The following is a 24,495-nucleotide window of genomic DNA, read 5'->3' as shown; positions in this document are numbered from 1 at the left end:
AGCTAACAGCAGTATGTCTAAATGGGACCTTAAAACATAGCAAATAAAAACCTTGAAAACCGTGAATACACTCGACATGAAGCGCTCCAAAATCAACGTGTTGCTTGGCAACTTCAACAATGTTATCAGGAAACACTGAGCTCATGACACGATAACTGCTTTCTTTGTCACATAGACAGTAAAATTAAGGAGAAAAAAAAGACTTTAAAAAATATATATTTTTGTACAAAAGTAATTTTAACCCTTGCTTATGTACTCTGTTCATCCCCCATTCCTTCTGTGGGCTGTTGTATACATTGTGTAAATGTTCATTTGAAATTGGGACGAAAAAAAATCTGACCGTGAATTGCCAGGCTGAGGAGTGGTTGGCAACATCATCCTGGTAAACTGACGCTTGTTCCTGTGCTTTTTTGGCCGATCGCTACAAAACAGGATTATCCTCTTTCATTATGTTTTTGTTTATTTTTAAAGAGATGGAAAAAGTCATCTGTTCTTCGTTGGTTGTTCTCTGGTGTTCTTTCATGGAAAGAAAAAAAAAAGATTATTAAAAAAAAAAAATCTAAAAGTACATTTCGTTGACACTTCTTTTGTCTTGGTGTTGTTCATATGTCCTCACTCAGTTAAATGGAGGGGCGTTGCTTAGAAAGTGCCACTGACCATCACATTTCACACAGCTTAAAAAACTGTCTTTATTATGTCACAAGTTATAGCTGTCAAATGTTATTGTATATTCACAAAATCTAGACTGACTGAATGCAGATACAGAATTCCATGCAGCCCTTGAAACCACTGCATTGCTATGGAAATCGAGAAGGAAGTGTGGGGGGGATCTATGTTGTGTACTGAATCAATAACTATTAAGACACAATAAAGAGCACGATACAGAAAGACTGCATGTCTAACAAATGACAATACATATGTTGATGCAGTTGATACTGTATGTACAGAATGGAGAACAGAAACACAATATTTGGTCACGGTGCTATATAATCTAAACCAGGTTGTGATAAACGTAACAGCCAGAGAGTTAGGACCAACTGAATAACAGCACACGGCAATGGACCATGTTGGATTCTTTTAACTATAGATTAAAAAAAACAAGATTGATTATTTTCGTTCCTCACCATTAAGATTATTTGGAATTTGAACTGGAGTATAAGGAATATGCCGAGACTGTTACATGCATTGAAGGAACAGGCAAGGGCACCTTTAATGTAGGCTTGTCAATATACTTTGCAATCTATCCAGACCCATCACTCACCCGTGGTCTCATTCTTAGAGAAGCGAGAGAAGAGGTGAGTTCAAAATAAGGCAGTGCTTGCTGTTTCAGGGCATAGTGTTTAAACCAAACCAGAAACACAGTGACTTGTAAAAAAACATTGTAGGCGTTCAGAGGAAAACACCACCTGATTGGGAAGGGGGTCTACAAAGAGATTTAACCCTGCATCAATGCATTGTGAGCAGAGCTTAGAACAGATTGTATTATAATAATTCCAACACAAACCTCAAGTAATCCCATGTATGACTTTGTTTCTACTCTTCAGACTGTTCAAATAAATCATATTGTAATAAATAACCATTTGTCTAATCCCATATTCGCCTAGTTAACTCCATGATTGGCAAAACACATGGTAAAAACATGTCCAGGCCACTTATCTAGTGCATTCCCATATGAAATATATGTTTTGATGAAATGTCAGAAACCAAACAGCAGAAGCAAACCATTAGTCTGAAGGAAAGGCACCTTACAGTGGGCCAATGAGAATATAATTAAATCCGGCTCAATGGGGATAACAAACAGAACATGTATCAATACCAAAACATACAAAGACAGAATAAAGAATAATATAACATGGGAACAGTTTGGAGTTTCATATTTAAATTGATTCAACACAAACATCCAGCTCACAGCAAGAGTAAGGCAGACATATTACAGCATGTTAAGAACACAAGCAAGACCAAGCAGAGGGTTGGGGTGGTTGGGCTTTGCTCTGGATCTATAAGAGTAGGTGTGTGGTTGTGATTTTCTGGACATTTCGTTCTTCTAGTTGAGGCTTGGTCCTAAAGGCATTCTGAAACCAGCTAGAAAGTCATTTTCTTCAAATGAAAGTACAAGACTTTCGGTTGAATGGCGTGCCAGATGGTAAGAGCTTGGCTCCTAAACTCGATTACAAAAACAAATACCAAGCTATGTTGTTTTGTATTCACACCTCTTGTAATAAATGTTTTGAATCAATAGTGCAACTTTAGTGGAGATTTATACTGACCAGCATAATATCAGAGGCACTTGCCCCAGTCATGGACATACCACATGGCAAAAATAACAGACCCTGCTAACTGCAGCTCTGTAGAATTAAAGGACTTCAAGATAGCCAGACAGACTAAATGCAAAAATGTATGCCATTGCCAAAATATCGGAATTACATTCTCAGCAAGTCACTGACTTTGAAAGGGAGTTGAAATATAGTATTATTTAACACATATTGAGAAGGTGAAAAGCAGATGACCCTCCAATGGAGAAAAACAACCAACAGCTAATAGTTGATGTTATAGAGCTGTTCTAAACGCAGCAATGCTTGACTGATTGCCATACCTGAAGCAAGAGGAACTCAGTCGGACTTCCTCTCCAGCCAGTTGGCCGAGACTCTGGTTAGTCATGCTAATGTCAAGTTCGGTCTGTTCACCATGTCCAGGAATAGTTCAAGAGGTTTTACGCTGACATGGCTGTTTCTCCATTAAACTGAGGATAGCCAAAATTATTAAAATGTCGTAATTTGAGCACCTTCCTAGCTGTGGTGGAATCCAGTTCCCTTTTCTACTTTGTAAGGTTCAGTGGTCGAATGCACATGTATTAGTTTTGGACATTTAACCAAGTTAAATGCGAGGATAAGGAAGATCGCTCGGGCACGGAGCTGCGTCATCTATATTGAAACACACGCTATGTATGATTCCTTGACCGATAAAAATGAGGGCAGGGCATGATTACTACTTCTGGAACATGAAGGGTCATCACAGGCCAAAGAGGTAAAGTTACAGCCCCTTTGATGTCCTTGTCCTCCAATAATACATTCTAACAAAAAACAACCACAACAGGCTTAGACGGATGGGTCAAGTGTACTCCCATCTTCTCTGTCAGAGTAACAATTCTGGTAATACTGACGAGGCTAACTAAACCCCTCCTGACAAAAAAGGTATTTCAATCCTTCTCTCATTGTGTTTCTAACCCTAGCTAATTCCTAAAACCATAAATCTATGAGGTCTCTTATCTATTTACCCCACAAGCAGAGAATACAACGTTCACTCCTGTGCATGGTTAGACATTAATTACTTTTTGCTTAAACCAAAATTACTTCCCTACTCCTAGAAAACAAAACACCATGACATAGAAACTCAGATTCCAGCCCACTTACCTTCTCTTTGAGACTCAGGGACATGGGGCCAAAGAAAAAGCTCCAGAGTGTTCTATGCAAAGTTGAAAGCCAAAATAAACGTTTTAACTCAATGACAACATACATAATAGAAACTAAGGGAAAACGTGGAACTAGAAAGTCAAATCCATCTAGGGAATAGGAAGAATCGTAGAGAATTTGTATTAACTATGAAAATGACCACTCAGAAAGCAATCACGTTCCACTAAAATTGTCAGATTTAGCAACACAGAACAGACCTGAAAATTTTAGCAAAAACTGATCATCAAACTTAAGATTTTCAGTGGGGAAAACTCTTTACACCCAAGCATTATGTTTCTGTTGACTTCAAGATAATGTTCTCAAACATTACCTAATTTGGACCTTGCTGTTGTATATCTTAATGTGAAAAAAGGTCTTGGCCAAGTGGAACATAATCTGTTTTTGGTTAGAGAGAAATGCAACATTGGGGATGTTCTCATAAAACATAGTTGAGAATTGTTCATTTTCACCACAGCTTTTGGCCCTGGCCATTGAACCTTGCACTCAAACCATAAGGTCTCTGGTATATTGGGTTATGACACTAACGAGACTTCAAATCTCTCTATATGTGGCTATTGTCCTCTATGTAACTGAATCCCAAGCCAGTAACCCATACAGGACTTTGTTCATTTATTTAGAACTTTCTCTGAATGTAGAATTAACAGGAACACGAGAAAACAAATGGTCATATGAATGCAAAAGCACTCTAAGCCAAAATCTCACATTTAAGATAGCCCGAGACAAAAGTACTTATATAGTAATTGAAATGACAGAAGTGTACTTCCTCCCACTGTTGGGCAAACACAAGACAATTTTAGAGAACCCTCACAATAACCCTTCTGGAAAAACAAACGTCTTCTCTTTTTGCAATTACCTGACCTTTTACAGAATATCCCTATTTTTACGGCATTTATTAAAAAAATGGATTCATTCATCAATCCACTTATATGGTCTTACAAATAACAGGGTAGGTAAAATAGACCTTTGCAAATCCAAGATGAAGGGAGGATTAGTTCTACCAAATTAAATATCTTATTATTGTGCTACTAACATCCACGCTGTCATGTTTTAGCTAGATAGCACTCTGGCTACCTCCTGCTGGCTTGTAATTGAGTGTGAGGAATGCCACCCCTTTGCTACTGGCACAATGTTCTTGTCTCCTGTCACACTGGAGAAATCACTTTATAAACATAATCCTTTCATACATAGAACACTGCCTGGAAGCAAATCTGGAAGCAAATTAAAGGGCATGTTGACCTTACAACAAAGCTTGTCTTTTGCTCCTTGTAACCTTAACAATAACATTTTGCAACGGAGAGGCTTTGGAATTCATACATAGATCAATTTATGTAAAGAAGGTTATGCCAGTTCGTTACTTCTGGGACAGTTAACGTTACAATTATATCCAATCTGTAGATATCTGACATTGTTAGAAAACATCTGTGTTTGAAATTGCTTCATCTGTTACAAAGTCTGCTTCAAAATGTTCCCTACATCAACCATGTATGTCTAAGACTGCATCATAGCTTTTCTCTGCGCTCGAACCTAAGCAGGTCGGGAATCTGTGACCCACTCAAGCATCCAAGAGATCCGCTTCACCCAGATCCACTATTATGTGAGTTTAAGTCCATAAAGTCTATCTAAGCCCCAACTACTAACTTTTTAGTCATAGAAAAGGGGAATTCAGATTTTATTTGCTAATGGAAAAAGAAAAATGTCCCATAGTCTAAATAATGGCTCAGTGAATTTGCAAACACTACATTTGGACAGATTTCAAAATCAGCTGAGTGACAATTCATCCAACTTTGAGAAGTTCCAGCAATCCCTTGCTCATTTTCAAACAGTGGCTAGCGTGTGCTTTTGGATCACTAATCTTTTTGGTTATGGTTTGGGGCTTTGTGTGCTGGCCCCTTTGTCAGAGCAGTGGGGGAGGGGGTTAGGTATTTGGGGTCTTTTTTGGAAAGGGGGAGGAGCACTTATTTTCTTAGTTTTTCGTTTGTGTTTTGTTTCTTTCAATCCTGTTTTTATTTTACTGGTTTAAACTTAAAAACATTTAAAAAAAGAAAAACAGTGAGTACATTTTAGTAAAAGTTCCTGTGCTGCCCATGTGTTCAATAAAAAATATTTGAAAAATAAAATAAAAATGAAAGTACAAAAAAATGAAAATAAAATAAGGACTCCCAGGATCCAGGGGCTTAGCAGTCGCTCCTCCACAATTTTATTGTTTTGTCGTTTTCAAGAGCTGCAGATGCAATGATGTTCTCTGTGGGGTGGCAGGCAGTAGAAATAACCACATCTAGGCAAAGTGCAGGAGGGAGGAGAAAGCAAAGAAAATGTAACCAAAATGTAACTAGTAGTGTTTCATGAGTGTAGAATTGCCAACATGTATTTCTCCTTAGAACTATAATCAGTTTAACCTATTATCATGTTAAATGCCTCCTACCAGTATGTCCCTGGAGTTTCTGTACAATCTCCTTGGTCTGCAGGTTCCAAATATATACCATATTGTCTTCAGAGCCAGACACAATCCACTGAGATACATAGAGCATAAGAAAGACAAAGAATTATAGTTAAGAAGCTATTGGTAAACGTAGCCATCGCCTTGAAAAAAAATAGTAAATGTATAGTGATAAGCATGCTAGAATGAGAGGATGAGTTTACCTTTCCACCAGTGACTGAAAAATTTGCAAATATGCAATACTTCTCGTTTTTGTGGCCGGTGTATGTTTTCAAGCACTGGAGAGAGAGAGCAACACTTAGAAGAGAACATGGAGAGAACCAAAACATTTAAAATCAAGAACGTTCCACAATACTGCAATTGGATCAAATTGCTACATCTTTGGTAGACTTATTTAAAGTGTCCTCTGGAATTATTGGCACCTGTGATAGAGGTGAGCATAAAGGAAAATAAAGTAGTTGCATATCAGTTTGAAATGACAGTAGATTAAGAGAAACCTAACCCTCAAATCGGAATTATTCAGACGAAAATCTTAATAAACATGTATTGGTATCCTTAGAAATGATTATGAATTATCCTCGCATTCATATTGTTTCAGTCATTAGGAACTCAGGTGTGGTCTTCTATGACTTCCTGTTTCACATGGGTTTTTGAGGTGAAATTACACACTCCCGATTTATCTATTAACATGGAAAAGGTTACAGAACAAATTAAGAGTCAAAAGGTATTTGACCTTCATAAATTAGTCAATGGCTGTAGAACTAATAACTACAGACCAAAGTGCTTTGACATGCAGAAACACTATTAAAGTAAATGACATCTTACTTTTCCTTTGCTGTAGTCCCAAAGCTTCAGGGTGCTGAAAAAAAAACAAAATAATGTATCACTGTAAAAAGACAGTATCACAAAAACAACAATGAATGAGTGATGAAGTTGATTCAATAAAGTGTTTCTTCCCATTGAAATGAAAGTATTTGGCTGGGTTACCAAAAAGACAGTCTAATAGGGCCCTCTACTGGTGCAGGGTAGCATGACAAATATGCTGTGACATTGATCCAGTAGGTAATAGCCTTGCTCCATACAAGTGAAATACCCAAGTAACATTGTATTATGCATGAACGTATGGGACAGAATGTTATTCAACTAAAGTGGATGCTATAAGCATACCCATAATGGAGTTTTTGTTGATGTAAAGGCTTAAATGTAGAGACATTGTCAGGCTTTTTTTTTCCCACCTGGAATGCAATCTTGCAACTAACCAAATTCCAAAGAAATTTTTTTTGAACATTTCTCAGAAAAACAATAAAAGAATCTGTCAGTGCATTTCAAAAGTACTACATGTATATTGGAACATTGAAGACAATCGTTAAGAGACAAAATGGCATGACCAGGGCATTGCACAGATTAAGATTTCCATCCAAAACAGATGACTGGGCCAAGAGAGGCTGCCAAAATGGCCATTTGTCTGCAGGAACCTCTGCGAGGAACGGGGCCATCCCTACTTAGTACAACCATCTAGCGTATTCTCCATAAGTCAGAGCTGTGTGGTAAGGTGTCAAAACCAAAGCATTTTCTCATTAAAACAACAACATCAAAGCCTGTGTACATTTTGCATGAAGAAACATTAAATTCCCCAAAACCATGTGGGAATAAATTTTATGATCTGATGAGACCAAGGTAGATCATTTGGCCTTAACTCAAAAATATAGTATGGGCTAAAGCCAACACCGCTCTTCACCCAAAGTGCACAGTATTGACTATCAAGCATGTTGGCAGCATCAGGCCATTAGGACGTAATGAATAGCTCACATCCCAAAACCTGCTGCTCACTTCCAAGTTAAATCATCATTTCACCAATGCAATCCATTGATGGTTTTTATTGTTTCTTTTTTTTTTTATCTGAAAAATGACCCATGTTTTTCACTCAATTGTTGGCAACAATCTTATTAAAGGCTGAAAAAGGTCAGACGAAGTCAGTCTTCATTTCAGCATTTCCTTCAACAAAAGCTACATTTTCAATAAGGGTGTGTAAACTTCATATGTACTGTATGTATGAGGGAAGGTGGTGTCGTGTCATATTCTAATATGAAGAAACAGACAGAGCTCTACTGATAGAGATACACTCACTTGTCCAATGTGGCAGCCAGGATATATTTGCCATTTGGTGAGAACTTCACAAATGACACTGGAGGATTGTCATCATCTGTAAATGATATAAAAGGAAATTCTAATAAAAACTATAAAATGCACTTTTCCAGTAGAAAACATGCAGAAATTTGGGCTGGTAAAAATTACCAATGAGTGTTTTCAGACACTGTCCTGATGCTGTGTCCCAGATTCGGCTATGGAGAGACAGGAAATCGTTTCATACATTAGCTTCAACACTTGGATATTCATTTAGGTCAGATGGTAAAACACATTGAGTCAATATGTTTATCAATTGTAGTCAACAAAACAAAAAAGTAACATTTCCCCTCACCATAAGCCATCGTAGCTGCTGGACACAATTAATGAGCCATCTCTGTTGAAATGGACCTAAACAACAAACCAGAAAAGGTAAGTATTCTTGAGAAAAGGTAAGTACACCGCTTTTTTTCCTTTTCTTTCCATATTAAGACATACAGTTGTGCTCATTTGTTTGCATACACTGGCAGAATGTGACATTTTGGCAATGATTTTGAAAATGACAGATTATGCAAAATAAATCAGCCTTCTATTTCATATGAAGCCATTTATCATCACATAGTAGTTTGGCTCCTTTTTAAAATCATAATGATGCCAGAAATCACCCAAATGGCCCTGATCAAGTTTACATACCCTTGAATGTTTGGCCTTGTTACAGACACATAAGGTGACACACACAGGTGAAAATTACCACACATGTGGCTTTTTAAATTGCAATTAGTGTCTGTGTATAAATAATCAATGAGTTTGTTAGTTCTCACGTAGATGCATTGAATAGGTTAGACACTGAGCCATGGGGAGCAGAAAATAACTGTCAAAAGACCTGCATAACAAGGTAATGGAACTTTATAAAGGTGGAAAAGGATATAAAAAGATATCCAAAGCCTTGCAAATGCAAGTCAGTACTGTTCAATCACTTATTAAGAAATGGAAAATTCAGGTATCTCTTGACATCAAGCCAAGGTCAGGTAGACCAAGAAAGATTTCAACCAAAACTGCAAGAAGAATTGTTTGGGATACAAAGAAAAACCCACAGGTAACCTCAGGAGAAATACAGGCTGCTCTGGAAAAAGACGGCGTGGTTGTTTCAAGAGCACAATACGATGGTACTTGAACAAAATTGAGCTGCATGGTCGAATTGCCAGAAAAAAGCCTTTACTGCGCCAATGCCACAAAAAAACCAAGTTACAATATGCCGACAACACCTTGACACGCCTCACAGCTTCTGGCACACTGTAATTTGGAGTAACAAGACCAAACTAGACCTTTATAGTCACAACCATAAGCGGTATGTTTGGAGAGGGGTATAGTGAACAGAATACCATCCCCACTGAAGCATGGTGCTGGCTCACTGATGTTTTGGGGGGGGTGTGAGCTCTAAAGGGAATCTTGTGAAAATTGATGGCAAGATGAATGCAGCATGTTATCAGAATATACTGGCAGACAATTTGCATTCTTCTACACGAAAGCTACACATGGGACGCTCTTGGACTTTCCAGCACGACAATGACCCTAAGCACAAGGCCAAGTTGACCCTCCAGTGGTTACAGCAGAAAAAGGTGAAGGTTCTGGAGTGGCCATCACAGTCTCCTGACCTTAATATCGTCAAGCCACTCGGGGGGGGTCTCAAACGGGCGGTTCACGCAAGACAGCCAGACAAGACTTTGCATGACCTGGAGGCATTTTGCCAAGACGAATGGGCAGCTATACCAACTGCAAGAATTTGGGGTCTCAAACAACCATGACAAAAGACTGCACCTAGTCATGGATGCTAAAGGGGGAAATACACAGTATTAAGAACTAAGCGGATGCAGACTTTTGAACAAGGGTCAGCTTATTTTTTTCTTTGTTGCCATGTTTTGTTTTATGATTGTGCCATTTTGTTATGACCTACAGTTGAATGTAAAGAGATAGACGTTTTTTGCCTGCTCACTCATGTTTTCTATACAAATGGTACACAACAGAAATTCTCCAAGGGTATGCAAACTTTTGAGCACAACTGTATACTGCTAGTAGTCTGGGATTTTCCGCTCAGAGATAACTTTGTAACATCCCAGATATTTTCCACATTGCATTTCTGTTAATATTGATTTCATTCATGGATTCAAAGTAAAACATTGTGATTTGTTAAATTGGGTTACCTTCATCAATACATTCGTTCAGAAATCTGTCCAAATATGTCAAAAATAAATAAAATGGGGGTACTTTTACATGACTGTACATTAACTTTACCTTTAAACAGAGGGTATGATAATCAACTTCATTATGGTCATGAACAGGAAAAAACCTTCTTGAAGGGGTTGTGGTCTACATTTGCACAGATGGGAGCGGTACTTACTGCAGAGACTGGGTCGGAATGGGCCGGCAGGGTCTTCAAACATTTCCCGGTCTTTACATCCCATATTCGAACGCTCTCATCAAACTAGAAGAAAACAACTAATGTTAATGGAAACTTCCAGACCAAAAGAAATGATCAGCAGCTATAAAAAATTTGGCATTGGAGCTCATGCAATATTGTACTCCAGGGCTCCAGACTGGCAATATTTAATCACATCTCGGGGTCCTTTGACTTGCCTATGCATGTAAAAAATGATTTGGTCACACAGGCCGATCTGCACATCATACCAGGTAGGTGGTTACCTAAATCCAATATACTATTTTTAATATCAAACAGATTGTTACTCTTAAAACAAGAATAATGGTTCCAAGTTGCTTCTTATGTTAAGAATAAGCTTAAAAGGTTCTGTAATTTAATGTGGCTTGCACTCTGAAAAGTGCTTGGCTTTTGGATTAGGAAGCTGGCATTCCCGAAAACAGTAATCCCTAAGCAGCTGGATAACATTAGTTAAATGTCATTTAGCCTAGCTAATGCCTTTTTAACTAAAGCAAAGCAAACACTAAAACGGGTTGTTACTTGGGATGGTGAAGATCAGCAATAGTATGTATGGTCTGAATCAGAGAACATATTCCAAATTATTTGTATAAATGTAACTGTGAAACTAAATGTTAAATTTACAAGTAAAAAGGTTCTCCAGGTGAACATGACCAACACCAATTCCTACCCCTTTACACCTTAGACCCCAATCTGGCTTTTGTTGTCATCATGCCATGATGCACAACCAAACACAGATTTAGAATAAAGCATTGGGAATGACTTCATAAAATGATTAATACCATACTTCCTATTGTGTGGAGCTGCAGAAAACAGTTTCTAATATGACCAAATCCTGGGCTGGTGCCACCAACTCAAAAACTGAGTGGTGCTAATGCCCACACGGGGGAGTATTAGTCTGGAGCACAGTGTCCTCTCCCATACTTCATCAGCAGAAGACCATGCCCAGCAACAGAGCAACTACAGTGGAATAGTCTCCCCACCGTACCATTTAAGTACTAGGACTGTAACGGTACACCGAACACAAAGTACGGTACAGCAAAAAATGTATTGCAAACAGTTACTGAAATTCATTTTTTAGTTTATTTGACAAGACAAAACACCAGTTCAGGAAGTACACAGATCCCCCACAACATTATGACCACCTGCCTAATATTGTGTAGGTCCCCCTTTTTGCCGCCAAAACTGCACTGATCCATTGTGGCATGGACTCCACTAGACCTTTGAAGGTGTGCTGTGGAATCTGGCACCAAGACGTTAGCAGCAGATCCTTTAAGTCCTGTAAGTTGCGAGGAGGTGCCTCCATGGATCAGACTAGTTCGTCCAGCACATCCCACAGATGCTCGATTGGATTGAGGGGCCAAGTCAACACCATGAACTAATTTTTGTGTTCCTCAAACTATTCCTGAACCAATGCCATCAGGGAATATTATTGCCATGAAAGGGTGCACATGGTTTGCAACAATGTTCAGGTGGATGGCACATGTCAAAGTAACATCCACATGAATGGCAGGACCCAAGGTTTCCCAGCAGAACATTGCCCAAAGCATCACACTGCCTCCGCCGGCTTGCCTTCTTCCCATAGTGCATCCTGGTGCCATGTGTTCTCCAGGTAAGCAATGCACATGCATCTGGCCATGCATGTGATGTAAAAGAAAACGTGATTCATCAGACCAGGCCACCCTCTTCCATTGCTCCGTGGTCCAGTTCTGAAGCTCACATGCCCATTGTAGGCACTTTTGGAAGATGGGTCAGCATTGGTACAATGAGCTACTGTAGCTCGTCTGTTGGATCAGACCACAGGGGCCAGCCTTCGCTCCCCACGAGCATCAATGACCCTGTCACTTGGTTCACCGCTTTTCCTTCCTTGGACCACTTTTGATAGGTACTGACCACTGCAGACCGGGAACACCCCACAAGTGCTGCATTTTGGAGACTCTCTGACCCAGGCGTCAAGCCATCACAATTTGGCCCTTGTCAGTCCCTCAGATCCTTACACTTGCCAATTTTTCCTGCTTCTAACATCAACTTTGAGGACAGAACGTTAATTTGCAGCCTAATATTTCCTAGTCACTGACAGGTGCCATGATAAAGAGATTCAGTGTTATTCACTTCACCGGTCAGTGGTCATAATGTTAAGGCTGATTGGGATATATTGCATGATGAGAGCACAAACTAAAATAAAGTACAATCCGTAAACACAGGACATAGTTTAACAATAATATACTGTGGGTACCAGGTCTACCAGTTTGCTGAAATAGTGCTGAAACTATTCTCAAGCAGAGTAGGGGCTCATATCTGCAGCCACACACACCGTTTCAATGAAGATATTCATCACAAAAAGACTCATTACTCAAAAGTCAGTAAAGGGAGTTTACTGTGCGGACTACACACCACTAGTGTCAACATATTTTAGGTATGGCTACTTCAAGCAGTGGCAGCATACAGTTACGGTTTTATCAAAAACTTTTTTGATCACCGTAGACATTTACTGGAATTTCTAAACGCTGCCAAACAGGAGATTTAAATGAAGCTGGAGGATTCCACAATGTTGTTTTATCAAACGGCTACCAGCCCTCACCATTGCAGCTGTTCCTTCTCAAGTTCAGCTTACAAAACTCAAGCTTGGAAAAGCTCCAACAAGCATTGACATGTGCAAAGGCTCTCGTTGGGAAAAAAAATTGCCCAATGTGTTAAATTCTCAGCTTAGTATTATTCAAGAACCATTCAACACAGCTTAGCTAGTTGTTTATTTTCAAAATGTTTTAAAATGTATTCCTTTGGGTTCAGGTGCAAACCATAAAGAGACACCTGTACCGTTCAGTTGCAAATACACGCACCATTGCAGCCCTGTAAAGTATCCACGATGGCAACGAGAACATAATGTTCTTTTTGTAAGCAGACCACCTGGCAACATATTCAGCACTCCATCAGGATTATATACACAATAGGAAAGTTGCATAAGTTAATGAAGCCAATAGAACTAACCGATCCAGAGACGATGAGATTGGACTGTGGGTTGAAGTTGCAGCAGAAGACGTAGTTGCTGTGGCCTTTTAACGTCTTCAAGCATTTCCCCTGCAATCAGAAAATGGGGGGGGGGGGGGGGTGGACATATAATATTCACAAAAAAACAGCCCAATATGGTTGATTGAGCAACCATGGCAAATCATGAAAAGACAAATCTGATTCAAATTACCTCGATCTTCCTTCATACAGGATGCAGACATAAGAACAGTACCTACATTTCCATCTTAAGCAAAAAAAAAAGGCCTAACTGCAGTAAACTTCTCAGCTTTTTTGACAGCATGACAACATATAATGATGAGGGAAATCCTGTGACGCTACAGAACACAGACATTTCAAGTTCACAACTTGCCCCCTACAACAGTATAAAATTGCTTAATTGTTGGGGGGAAGAAATGTTTAAACCTCAACAAACTACAAAGGAAAACAGCCCTGACACAAATAAGCAAAATATCTATATTTCTTTTATACATTAGGACAATTTAAAATTACTTTTGAATTGTAGAATATGCCGATGATTTCTTTTACATCTCCACCAATTACATCCATGCAACTTATTCTATACCAATTACATGTGCAATTATTAAGTTAATAATGTCCGAGTCATATTACTTTCTGCCGGTCAATGTTGTAAAAACACTTGTATGTAGAAGGCCACCACATAGTGATATGTGTGACACACACACACACACACACACACACACACACACACACACACACACACACACGAAATGTCTTAGTTTCCAAAAGGAAAAAATACATTAAAATAACATGAAATATATACGAAAAACAATGTTGACATTGTAAATGACAACGATAGCTGGAAACCGGAGATATTTATGGAATAACTACATAGGCGTACAGAGGCCCATTATCAGCAACCATCAGCCCTGTGTTCCAAAGGCACATTGTGTTCGCTGAAGTAAATAATTTTAATGCTGAACATTAGAAAACCTTTTTGCAATGAGGTTATCTATTGCTAAGTTTAAAAAATAAACTAATACAGATGGTGGTAGGGCTGCAACAACTAACTGATCATCAAGATAAATGATGGTGCGAGTTAAAAAACATCCTTGTGTGAAGCTCAGGGTGAATCTGGCAATTGATCAAGGTGCTTTCTCCACCAATCAAACAATCCCTAAATGTGACCTTCCATCGTTAAACACCACGTAAAGGGAGGTTGGGTGAACTGCACAACATTATGTGTAGTGGAAACAGGAACATCATGGTCTCTGGAGATGGACTTGTAGCCTTGAGAATGTCGATGCTGAGCTACAATCTTGTGTCTGACCTCCTCAGCTACAGTGGATGTAAAAAATCTACAGTTAAAATGCCATGTTTTTGTGATGTAAAAGAATGAGACAAAAATAAATCATGTCAGAACTTTTTCCACTTTTAATGTGACCTATAATGTGAACAATTCAATTGAAAAACAAAAATCTTTGAGGGGAAAAAATGAAAAATAAAAACCTTACAATAACCTGGTCGCATAAGTGTGCAACCAGGCACACATACTATATTGAAGCACCTTTTGATTTTATTACAGCACCCAGTCTATTTGGGTAGGCGTCTATTAGCATGGCACATCTTGACGTGGCAATATTTCCAAAAGGAAATATTTTAGCAAAAGAACTCCAAATGTGTCAGATTTCAAGGACATCTCCTGTGCATAGCCCTCTTCATATCACCCAAGAGATGTTCAATTGGATTCAGGTCTGGGCTCTGGCTGGGCCATTCCAAAACATTAATCTTCTTCTGGTGAAGCCATGTTTCTGTGGATTTGGAAGCATGCTTTGGGTCGTTGTCGTGCTGAAATGTGAACTTCATCGTCATCTTTCTAACAAAAGTTTTGCCTGGTATTTGGAACTGGTCATAATTCCCTCCACCCTGACTAAGGCCCCGGTTCCAGCTGAAGAAAAACAGCCCCAAAGCATGATGCTGCCACCACCATGCTTCACTGTGAGTATGTTGTTCTTGTGGGTGATGTGCAGTGTTGTTTTTGCACCAAACATACCTTTTGGAATTACGGCCAAAAGGTTCAACCTTGGTTTCATCAGACCATAACATTTTCCCACATGCTTTTGGGAGACTTGAAGTTGGTTTTTGCAAACTTCAGCTGGGCTTGGATGTTTTTCTTTGTAAGAAAAGGCTTCCGTCTTGCCAGCATACCCCATAGCCCATTCATATGAAGAATACGGGTGATTTTCACATGTAGCACACAGCCAGTACTTGCCAGAAATTCCTGCAGCACCTTTAATGTTGCTGTAGGCCTCTTGCAAGACTCCCTGACCAGTTTTCTCCTCATCTTTTCATACATTTTGGAGGGACGTCCAGTTCTTGGTAATGTCTCTGTTGTGCCATATTTTCTCCATTTGATGATGACTTCACTGTGTTTCATGGTATATCTAATGCTTTGGAAATTATTTTGTACCCTTCTCTTGACTGATATCTTTCAACAATAAGATCCCTCAGATTTTAGAACAATTATTCCAGCTTAATCTCAAAACTGCTCCCTTTCTATTGCAACTATGGTATTAATCCACTTTTCAAATTGCTTCAGTAGTAAACATTTCAACACAGCGCTATCTACATAGGCCAATTCCAACAAGAGTAAGGTTGAAATGGCAGAAAAAAATATGATTGTGGGAGTAATACATTTTTTAAAATATTTTTATGGATAACCTTCCCAACCAGCTACTTACCGAGCTGACATCCCAGATCTTTAGAGTCTTATCGTCAGATGCTGAAACCAGGAGGTTGGAGTCTGAGGACCAGGCAACATCAGAGATCCCCTGCAGATTACAAGTAGAAGGCCAATCACACTTTAGGCACTCATCAAGACATTAAACATAAAATTGTGAAAACCTTCATAATGAGCTATTTTAACAGAGGGACAATTATAGCAAGTATAACAGTCAAGCATGATGATAGCGGGATCATTTGGGCATGCCTCAGGACCAGGATGACATGCTATAAAGACCATATTACAAAACTCAATCAATTGTTATCTGAATGTCTGAAAAAAGAGAAAAAAAAGATACTGTTTTGGATGGCCTTGTCTAAGTCCAGACCTAAACCCAATTTAAATATAGAAGAACACGAAAGAGCAGCTCATGCTCAGAACCCTACAAATAACCAATTGCAGAGTTCTGCATGGAAGTGCGGACACAAATTACTCCATGGTGATGCGAGACTGATCCAACTGCAGGAACTTTTGGCTGCAGTCATTGCAGCCAAACGTGGAGGGTGATTGACTTTTCACACAGAGTTGCATAACTGAAATTTCTCACGTACATAAATATTCAGATCCTTTATTAGGTACTTTGTAGAAGGGCCTATGGCAATGATCACAGCGCTGAATCTTCTTGGGAAGCCCCTACCAGCTTTGCACACCAGGATTTGGACAGTTTCTTCTTGTAGATCCTCTCAAGCTCTGCCAGAGTGGACGGGGAACATCGGTGGAATGCAATCTTCAGGACTCCACACAGACGTTCAATGGGGTTCACATCAGTGCCTTGGCTGTGCTTCAGGTCATGGAAGATCAATCTTCTGCCAATATGTTGTCCTGCGCACTCTGGATCAGATATTTAGTATATTGCTCTGTTCATTTCCTTAATCCTATATAGTCTCCCAGTCCCTGCAGCTGCTGAAAAGCACCCCCACAGCGTGAGGCTCCGACCACCACATTTCACTGGGATTGGAACTAGCCAGGTGATAAGATTTTTTCACCAGGCATTCAGGTTTAATAATTTGATTTGTGTCATTAGACCAAAACAATTTCTGTCATTAGACTAGGTCTACAGAATTCTTTGGACTACAGGTTCCTTGGACTTTTACCTTGACATGCAATGTGAAGTGCGGGACATTATGTAGATAGATGTCCCTTTCTATATCTTGTCCAACCAATTTAATTTAACACAGGTGGACCCCAAGCTTCTAGAGACATCAGAAAGATGATCAAAAGACACAGAAGGCATCACAGCACAATTTGGAGTATCATGGCAAAGGGTCTAAAAACCATGTACATATTCAAGTCTTATATTACAAGTTTTTCATTTTCAACGTGGAAAATATGTCTATAAATGTGTTTTTGTTTTAATTGGATACTGTATGCACATCAAAATGTAATAAATGATTCAAATTCTACAACAAAATGTTCAAGTGAATGGGTCGGTATACTTTAAAGCCACTGTATAGTAACTACAACACTCACAAGTTTGTGTCCCGAAATCGTTTTCTCAAACTTTCCATCGTAGGCTCCCCAAATTTTGATCAGTTTGTCAGCAGCTGTAAAACATTAAGACAAGTTACTTTACCCTAGTGTTATTAACCAAGAGTTTTAAGATCATTTACATCAGTGTCTCCCAACCTTTTTCAGTTACTGTACCCCCAAAATGTTTTGCACTGCTTTCAGTACCCCTGAAGTACCCCCTCATGTTAATTTCACTAGTAAGTCTATGGTGTCATGAGTGTTTTCAAGTACCCCTGTGGAGAGGCCAAGTACCCCCAGGGGTCCTAGTACCCCTGGTTGGGAACCGCTGATTTACATTACCTACAACTGATTCAGAAGCCATTTATGAAGGCGTAGTCATATACATGTGAGCACATGGATGGAAAGAGATTATCAGATGGACACATATGACTGCTGTCCCCTTTAAACTTCACAGAGAAAAATTGTTCCCTCAACAAATCATGTTTTATCCAAATGTCCATGTTTTATATGGCATGACCTTACTCAAACAGTTACATAAAACCACTTTCTATGTCTAGAAAGGGAGAGAGGGCGAAGGAGAGAGAAAGAGGTTTTAATTATGTTTTTGGGTATGTTCATGCCATAAAAATAAAAGTTATAATTAAAATAAGTGAATAAACTATTATACAACCAAATTATGAGATGCATTGTTATCAGTCATATTTAAATTATTTGGTAAACCTACTGTCCTAAGCTCACCTAAAACACAACTTACATGAACTGGCGAGCCATTCTCCACTGGGACTGAACTTCACAGACGAAACAGCTTTTGTGTGGCCAGCTAATGTGAATTTCAGGGTGTAGTTGGGTTTGACTGGTGCCGACTGAAAAGAGGACAAAACAAAACCAGTTTTGAACAGGGAAGTAGTAGCGCTGATATCTGAACAGAAAATTACACAAACTTTCATAAGAAACAATTGTAGAGAATATGAACATAGAAAACACACAAAACATCTGGTGTATTTTGAAGTGTATTACAACTCCACCTTTTCATAAATACACAATGGTAAAATAAATAAGGGAATACGTAATCACAGAATAACACCAAGTCAATTAAACTTCAGGGATATCAATCTGCCCAGTTAGGAAGCATAAGCAATTGTGAATCTACAGTTAAGCTCAAAAGTATTCATACCCATGCCAAATGTTTTGCCATAGTGAGCTTTTATATGACCATTAGGTTTCTTCTGGCTGGAAATGACATATGCAAGTGACAAAACACGGTAAGACATTGTACTGGAGATACAAATTAATAAGGTCACCATTTCATTTTTACAAAAAATGCTATGTCCAACATTATTCATAGGCCTTGAATCTGTTGCAAATATTTGAGAAAATGTAAGTTCCCATACCATTTAAAATGGTCTTGTTATTTCCACCATTAGAGAGCATTCTAATCAGATAAATTGAGAACAGCTGAACAGCAGTTACTAGTCAACTAAGTCATGGCTAAAAACAGAAAGTTACATTATTCATTTGAATCTCCATCACAGTGTCTTCTCGTATTTTGTCACTTATGTCATTTCCAGCCAGAAAAAACATATTGGACAAATAGAAATTCACTATGGCTCAATTTGCCATGGGTATGAATACTTTAGGCCTTAACTGTAAGTCACCTGTTTTGGGGCAGATTAACATGACAACAGGTGAGGCAACAGCAAGACAACCCCCAAAAATGGAATGGTTTTGCAGGTGGTGTCCACAGACAATTGCACTCTCCTTATCCTTCCTGACTGATTCTTCTCTAGATGTGTTTTGCTCGTGTTCTTGTCACTACTGGTAGCAAGAGGTAGTACCTGCAGCCCATTCAGGTTGCACAGGCAGTCCAGCTCCTCCAGGATGGCACATCCATACATCCCATTGCAAGGTTTGCTCCCAGAGTCTCCCAGTTCAGTATCAACAGCATGGGGGAGATACCTGGAGATTGGCCGTTAGACAAGGAGAGCTGGACAGAGCCCTAGAAGGGCCTCAAACTAGCAGCAGGACGGGTATCTGCTCCTTTGTGCGAGGAGGAACTGGAGGAGCACTGCCAGAGCCCTACAAAATGACCTCCAGCAGGCTACTGTTGTGCATGTTTCTGACCAATGGGCCCGACATCCTCTAGTGGGACCTGTGCTCACAGTCCAGCACCGTGCAGCTTTATTGGCATTTGCCAGAGAACACCAGAATTGGCAGGTCCACCATTTGCACCCCATTCTCTGCACAGATGAGAGCAGGTTCACACTGAGCATGTGACAGACGTGAAAGAGACTGGAGATGCCATGGTGAACATTATGCTGCCTGTAACATGATCCAGCATGACCGGTTTGGCAGTGGATCATGGTCTGGGGAGGCATATCCTTGGAGGGTCACACAGACCTCCACGTTAGCCAACGGACTGCTATTAGGTAGCAGGATGAAATCCTCAGACCCATTGTCAGACCTTACACTGGTGCAGTTTGCCCTGGGTTCCTCCTAGTGCAGGACAATGCCCAGCCTCATGTGGCCAGAGTGTGTAGGCAGTTCCTGAATGACAAAGGCATTGATACCATTGACTGGCCCTCACGTTCCCCAGACCAGAATTGAGAACCTCTGGGATGTAATGCATCAGTGCATTAGACACTGGCAAGTAGCACCACAGACTGTCCAGGAGTTCACTGATGCCCTGATCCAGGTCTGGGAGGAGATCCCCAGGACACCATCCACTCAGACGTAGTCGCGAAGACATACAGGCACGTGGGGGCAATTCACACAACTGAGTCACATTATGAGTTGTCGTGATGAAATTCACACAAGTTGGAAAAGCCTGTGATTTCAATTGTTTACATAGATTTTCGGTGCGAGTTTGAACCCAGCCCTCAATCGGTTGGTGATTTGTTTCCACTGACCGAGCTGTCATTTTGTAGTCAATTAATTACACAAAGCTTAGGGAAAAATTGATCTTCAATATATTTAGTTCATCAAGACCTGATGTGTGATTTAAGTGTTCCTTTCATTTTCTTTGAGCAGAGTATATGGAGGAGGTTCTTTGGACATTTTAAATACAGGTTTGTCAAACAAAGGACAAACAGGATTTCCAAAGTGCCAATGTTTACTAACAGTGATGCCATGTAAAACCCTTTTATTCCCTAATACGGTAATTTTAACACATTCCCTTTCAAGAGCTTTCAGTTCATACAACAGCCACACTACCCATAGAAAGAGAAACATACATAATAGTTTTATACCTATGGTTGTACCTGATGTGAGACCATACAAGGCCAACTGAATCCCGGTTTCAACAATACATGTACTGTTGCACCTAGTTTTAACTCATACCTTGCTCTGGCTGGCAGATGCAGATGACGTTTTAGTTGCCTCCGTTTCTGGTTTCTTCTCCTCTGTTGCCATGGTGATAGTGATGGAGCCGTGGGGGAGGGGGATCGTATCCTGAAAGCAGACAACTGGCCTGGAAAAGAGGAACGCAATGATATATATTATATATATAAAATGCTAAGATTAATATGTTGGCAGGCGATTTATGTGAACTACAACGCAGGTAAAACAACGCCATTATAAGTTATCATGACTGATAACGACGTTAGCCTCGTACACCATACGATTAAAATATTGCTGGACACGACACTAAACCAAACTATCTAGATGGAATTGTTAGCTTGTACTGTAACGTAAATCACAACCACCTGATACAGTACTTAAAATCAGTACGGTATAGTAGCGTCCAATACGGTTATGTCTTGTTGTAGCTAACGTCGTTAGCTAAGTAGACAGTTAGCTGAATAGCTAGATATGAGTCTTGCGGACAGAAAAAAACAATACTAGCTTGCTGGTCCCATATTAAGAACAAGCAAAGAAACAACGAGTTAACTACGTAACGTAAGTTAGCCCGACATTCTACGCTAATGCTCGATTGTTCCGCAGAGATGGGCCTGCCTTTTCAACATCAAACTAGCGAAGCAATGTTATTCCCGTCTTGTTGATACTGTGGCTATTGCATTCACCTAATCTAGGTCTTCTATTAATCATATCCTATGTAAGACAAATTGCATTGGATAATTAGGTATGATAATATACGTTGGATGTTACACAGAAAGTGGCCTTTCTGTTTTGTTTGACTGCTAAAGTACAGTAATATATTTTTACTGCACATGCACTCAAGCTATATTGACTGTAGCTAAGTAAGCTAGCTAGCTTTTCTAGCTAACGTTACCCCATTCAAACAATTACATCAGGAATACTCACGGATAAAGCCTGGTGTTAAAATGTAATTGATCAACCGACTATTGTCCTTTAGGGACCGCTCTGATCATATATACGAATATGTGTGCACTAGAAATACGACAATCAAATTTCTTCCTAATTGAGCAGAGGAAAAATGTAGGACCAGTTCGTTTCGCCTTACCTCAGGCGGGGAATGTGGCAGAGAAAACACCCATTGCGCATGTGTGTGCGTCTTCAAGCTAGCACAATGCTACGGCAAGCAAGTAAGGACGTTTTGATTGGCGTTATAATTGCTCTGTTTACACACTGCAAGGAAATCCGTATTATTTACACAGGGATTCCATTTCTGATCTTTTCACTGAAAATTATCTTTTTCCTAGCGTATCTGATTGGTCAACGTTTAACATTTACATTTAAGGCCATTAGCAGAACGTATACATAAAAACAATATCTAGAGTGCCTACATGTTTTTAAATGTATGTGGGATCTACAAAACCCTCCTTGCAAGTACTATGCTCTAGTAGGAGTCGAAACTCCAATGAAAAGTTTGTATCGGGATGACTTTCTAATCTAAACTCAGAAAATGTGGCTTTAACTACCTCCAGAGTTGTTCAAATTTAATCAAATTAAATTCCCAATGTGATTTTTGATGGTCAACAATAGTGAGCAGAATCCCAATCTGGACAGTCTAAATCAGTTTTTTCCCCTCACATTTTCATATCAACTCTTTACCTCACAGACCCATGAGCAACTGCATCCCCTCAGGCATTATTTGTTGCACCCACTTCTACTAAAATAGCCTTTCCCCTGGTCTATCCCTTGGTTCATAGAGAATCAATGAGAGCGGCCACTTGTGAGGTTGTATTCACTTTCACCCAAATCCCTGTGGTAGAATCAGCCAACAGGTAGGAATGAGATCAGTGCTTTAAAGTATAATATTATAAACATTTTCATAATTTACCACATTTTCTACACACTTTTTTCATCATTGTTAGCAAAAGCATTCATAACTTGATCTATCCAAAACATGAGAATAACAGGAAGTAAAGAGTTTCAGTTATAAAATACAGCAAAAAGAACCAGGACAATTAACAGAGGGAAGAGAGTCAATCTATCTAATTTATTTTACAAAGCCCTTTTTGCCGGACCGCATAAGCGGAACCGGCCTAGAAGAGCGAATGTCACTGACTGACTGACTGGCTGACTAACTGACTAGCGTAGAGGTTAGAGATGCAGACTACAGCACAACAGGTCCTGTGTTTGCCTCCCATCACTGTCAAAACATATTATGCCTCAGGATTTGTTCAGGCCAGACAAAAGCTTCGCTAGCTGCAACATTCAGTAGGTACGTACTAGGAAACCTAAAATAAAACAGTTCTGGTGGATATTAGGATTTGTTCAGGATAAACAAACACTTTGCTGGCTACACGATTCTCTTGTCTTTTCAAGATAATTAGTTATTGTCACATATATGGATAGATACTGTATCAATGCCATTCTCGAATGGGTAATTAGCTGTTAAAATGACCAGTGGCAAAGGAGGATTTGTTCAGGATAGACAAAAACCTTGCTGGCTACAACCTTCAGTAGTTATAGGAAGCCTAAAATTAAACTGTTTACTGTTATATTGCAACTATTTCTGGTGGATTTTCAAAGTATTTATTAGGATTTGTTCAGGATAAACAAAAATGTTGCTGACTACACTATTCTCTCAGCTTTTCACTTGACGGAAATGTTAGTTATTGTCACCTATATTCATACAGTAGTTACTGTATCAAGGTAATTCACGAATGGATATAAGCTGTTAAAACAGCCAGTGGCATATATATATATATACGCCACATCGTTAATCTCCCCCTCTGACCTGCTTCATCTGTACTAGGTTCTGCTGCCGTCGCTGATCCAAAGTCTTCTTCACGTTCATATATTTATATTCTTAGTGACTGAAAAATGTTAATTGTATTTTTTTTCACTGTATATTGCATATATAGCCCAATGTTCTTGGTGATAGTACACACCCGAATCTGATTATCTTTTCACCATTCATCTTCATTTGTCTCGCGATCTCTCTTTAAATACATCTGTAATTGTAGGCTATACTAGAAGTCACCTGAACAGTAAAAAAAAAAATATGCGGCTTGGTTCGAGTTTGAGGTTATTACGTTTTATTTAAATATTTTGACATGCTTGGGTTTAAAAGAAAACTAAGATCCACTTGTATTTCTGACGTTACTCATCTCCGCGATGTCAGGACGGGTGTTGTACTGAATGCAAGGTTGCCAGATTTAATTGACAGTACGGCTATTCTCCCGCCATGTTTTACCATGGCAACACCCAGAGCCCAGGCGAGATTTTGGTTTGAGTTTTGCCACCCGCCAAAGTGGCTAGTAAGAGTGACTGCGTTACCCGACGAATTCCACCCGCATTTTGCGGGTGCCAATGTCAAGCCCTGAGTAATGTTAAACAGATTTTTTAAATTTCTATTTAAAAAACAGGGTATTTTGGATTCTGCTTCGGTCAAATTTAGTACAGT

At 39.4% G+C, this 24,495-nt stretch overlaps 1 protein-coding gene across 2 annotated transcripts; it reads right to left on the bottom strand.

Annotated features, from left to right (window-relative positions):
- Positions 1-1,730: 1,730 nt before the first annotated feature.
- On the bottom strand, positions 1,731-22,226 carry wdr5 (WD repeat domain 5). Of its 2 annotated transcripts, none has more exons than XM_010893941.4 (14): positions 22,144-22,226; positions 21,060-21,189; positions 18,478-18,586; positions 17,724-17,797; positions 16,213-16,302; positions 13,472-13,561; positions 10,430-10,513; positions 8,387-8,442; positions 8,203-8,249; positions 8,035-8,110; positions 6,733-6,766; positions 6,111-6,185; positions 5,893-5,980; positions 1,731-5,745 (listed from the first exon to the last, which is right to left on the bottom strand). In XM_010893941.4, exons 1-14 carry the CDS (start codon positions 22,182-22,184, stop codon positions 5,645-5,647), a joined length of 1,095 nt encoding a protein of 364 aa, XP_010892243.1. In that variant the 5' UTR covers positions 22,185-22,226; the 3' UTR covers positions 1,731-5,644. The 2 variants fall into 2 exon arrangements, with proteins under 2 accessions (XP_010892243.1, XP_010892244.1); XM_010893942.4 differs by having other exon boundaries at positions 21,984-22,165.
- Between the last annotated feature and the right edge of the window lie 2,269 nt (positions 22,227-24,495).

The sequence above is a fragment of the Esox lucius genome, chromosome 14, assembly GCF_011004845.1.
Source record: "Esox lucius isolate fEsoLuc1 chromosome 14, fEsoLuc1.pri, whole genome shotgun sequence".
Lineage (NCBI taxonomy): Eukaryota > Metazoa > Chordata > Actinopteri > Esociformes > Esocidae > Esox > Esox lucius.
This window is presented reverse-complemented; position numbering and strand designations above follow the sequence as displayed.

Excerpts from the sequence above, each read along its gene's own strand:
- wdr5 (XM_010893941.4), bottom strand. The coding sequence starts at position 22,184 with ATGCGCAATGGGTGTTTTCTCTGCCACATTCCCCGCCTGAG. Across the intron at positions 18,587-21,059 it reads CATCTGCCAGCCAGAGCAAG|TCGGCACCAGTCAAACCCAA; the intron begins GTATGAGTTAAA and ends TCCTCTTTTCAG. Across the intron at positions 17,798-18,477 it reads AGAATGGCTCGCCAGTTCAT|CTGCTGACAAACTGATCAAA; the intron begins GTAAGTTGTGTT and ends AATGTTTTACAG.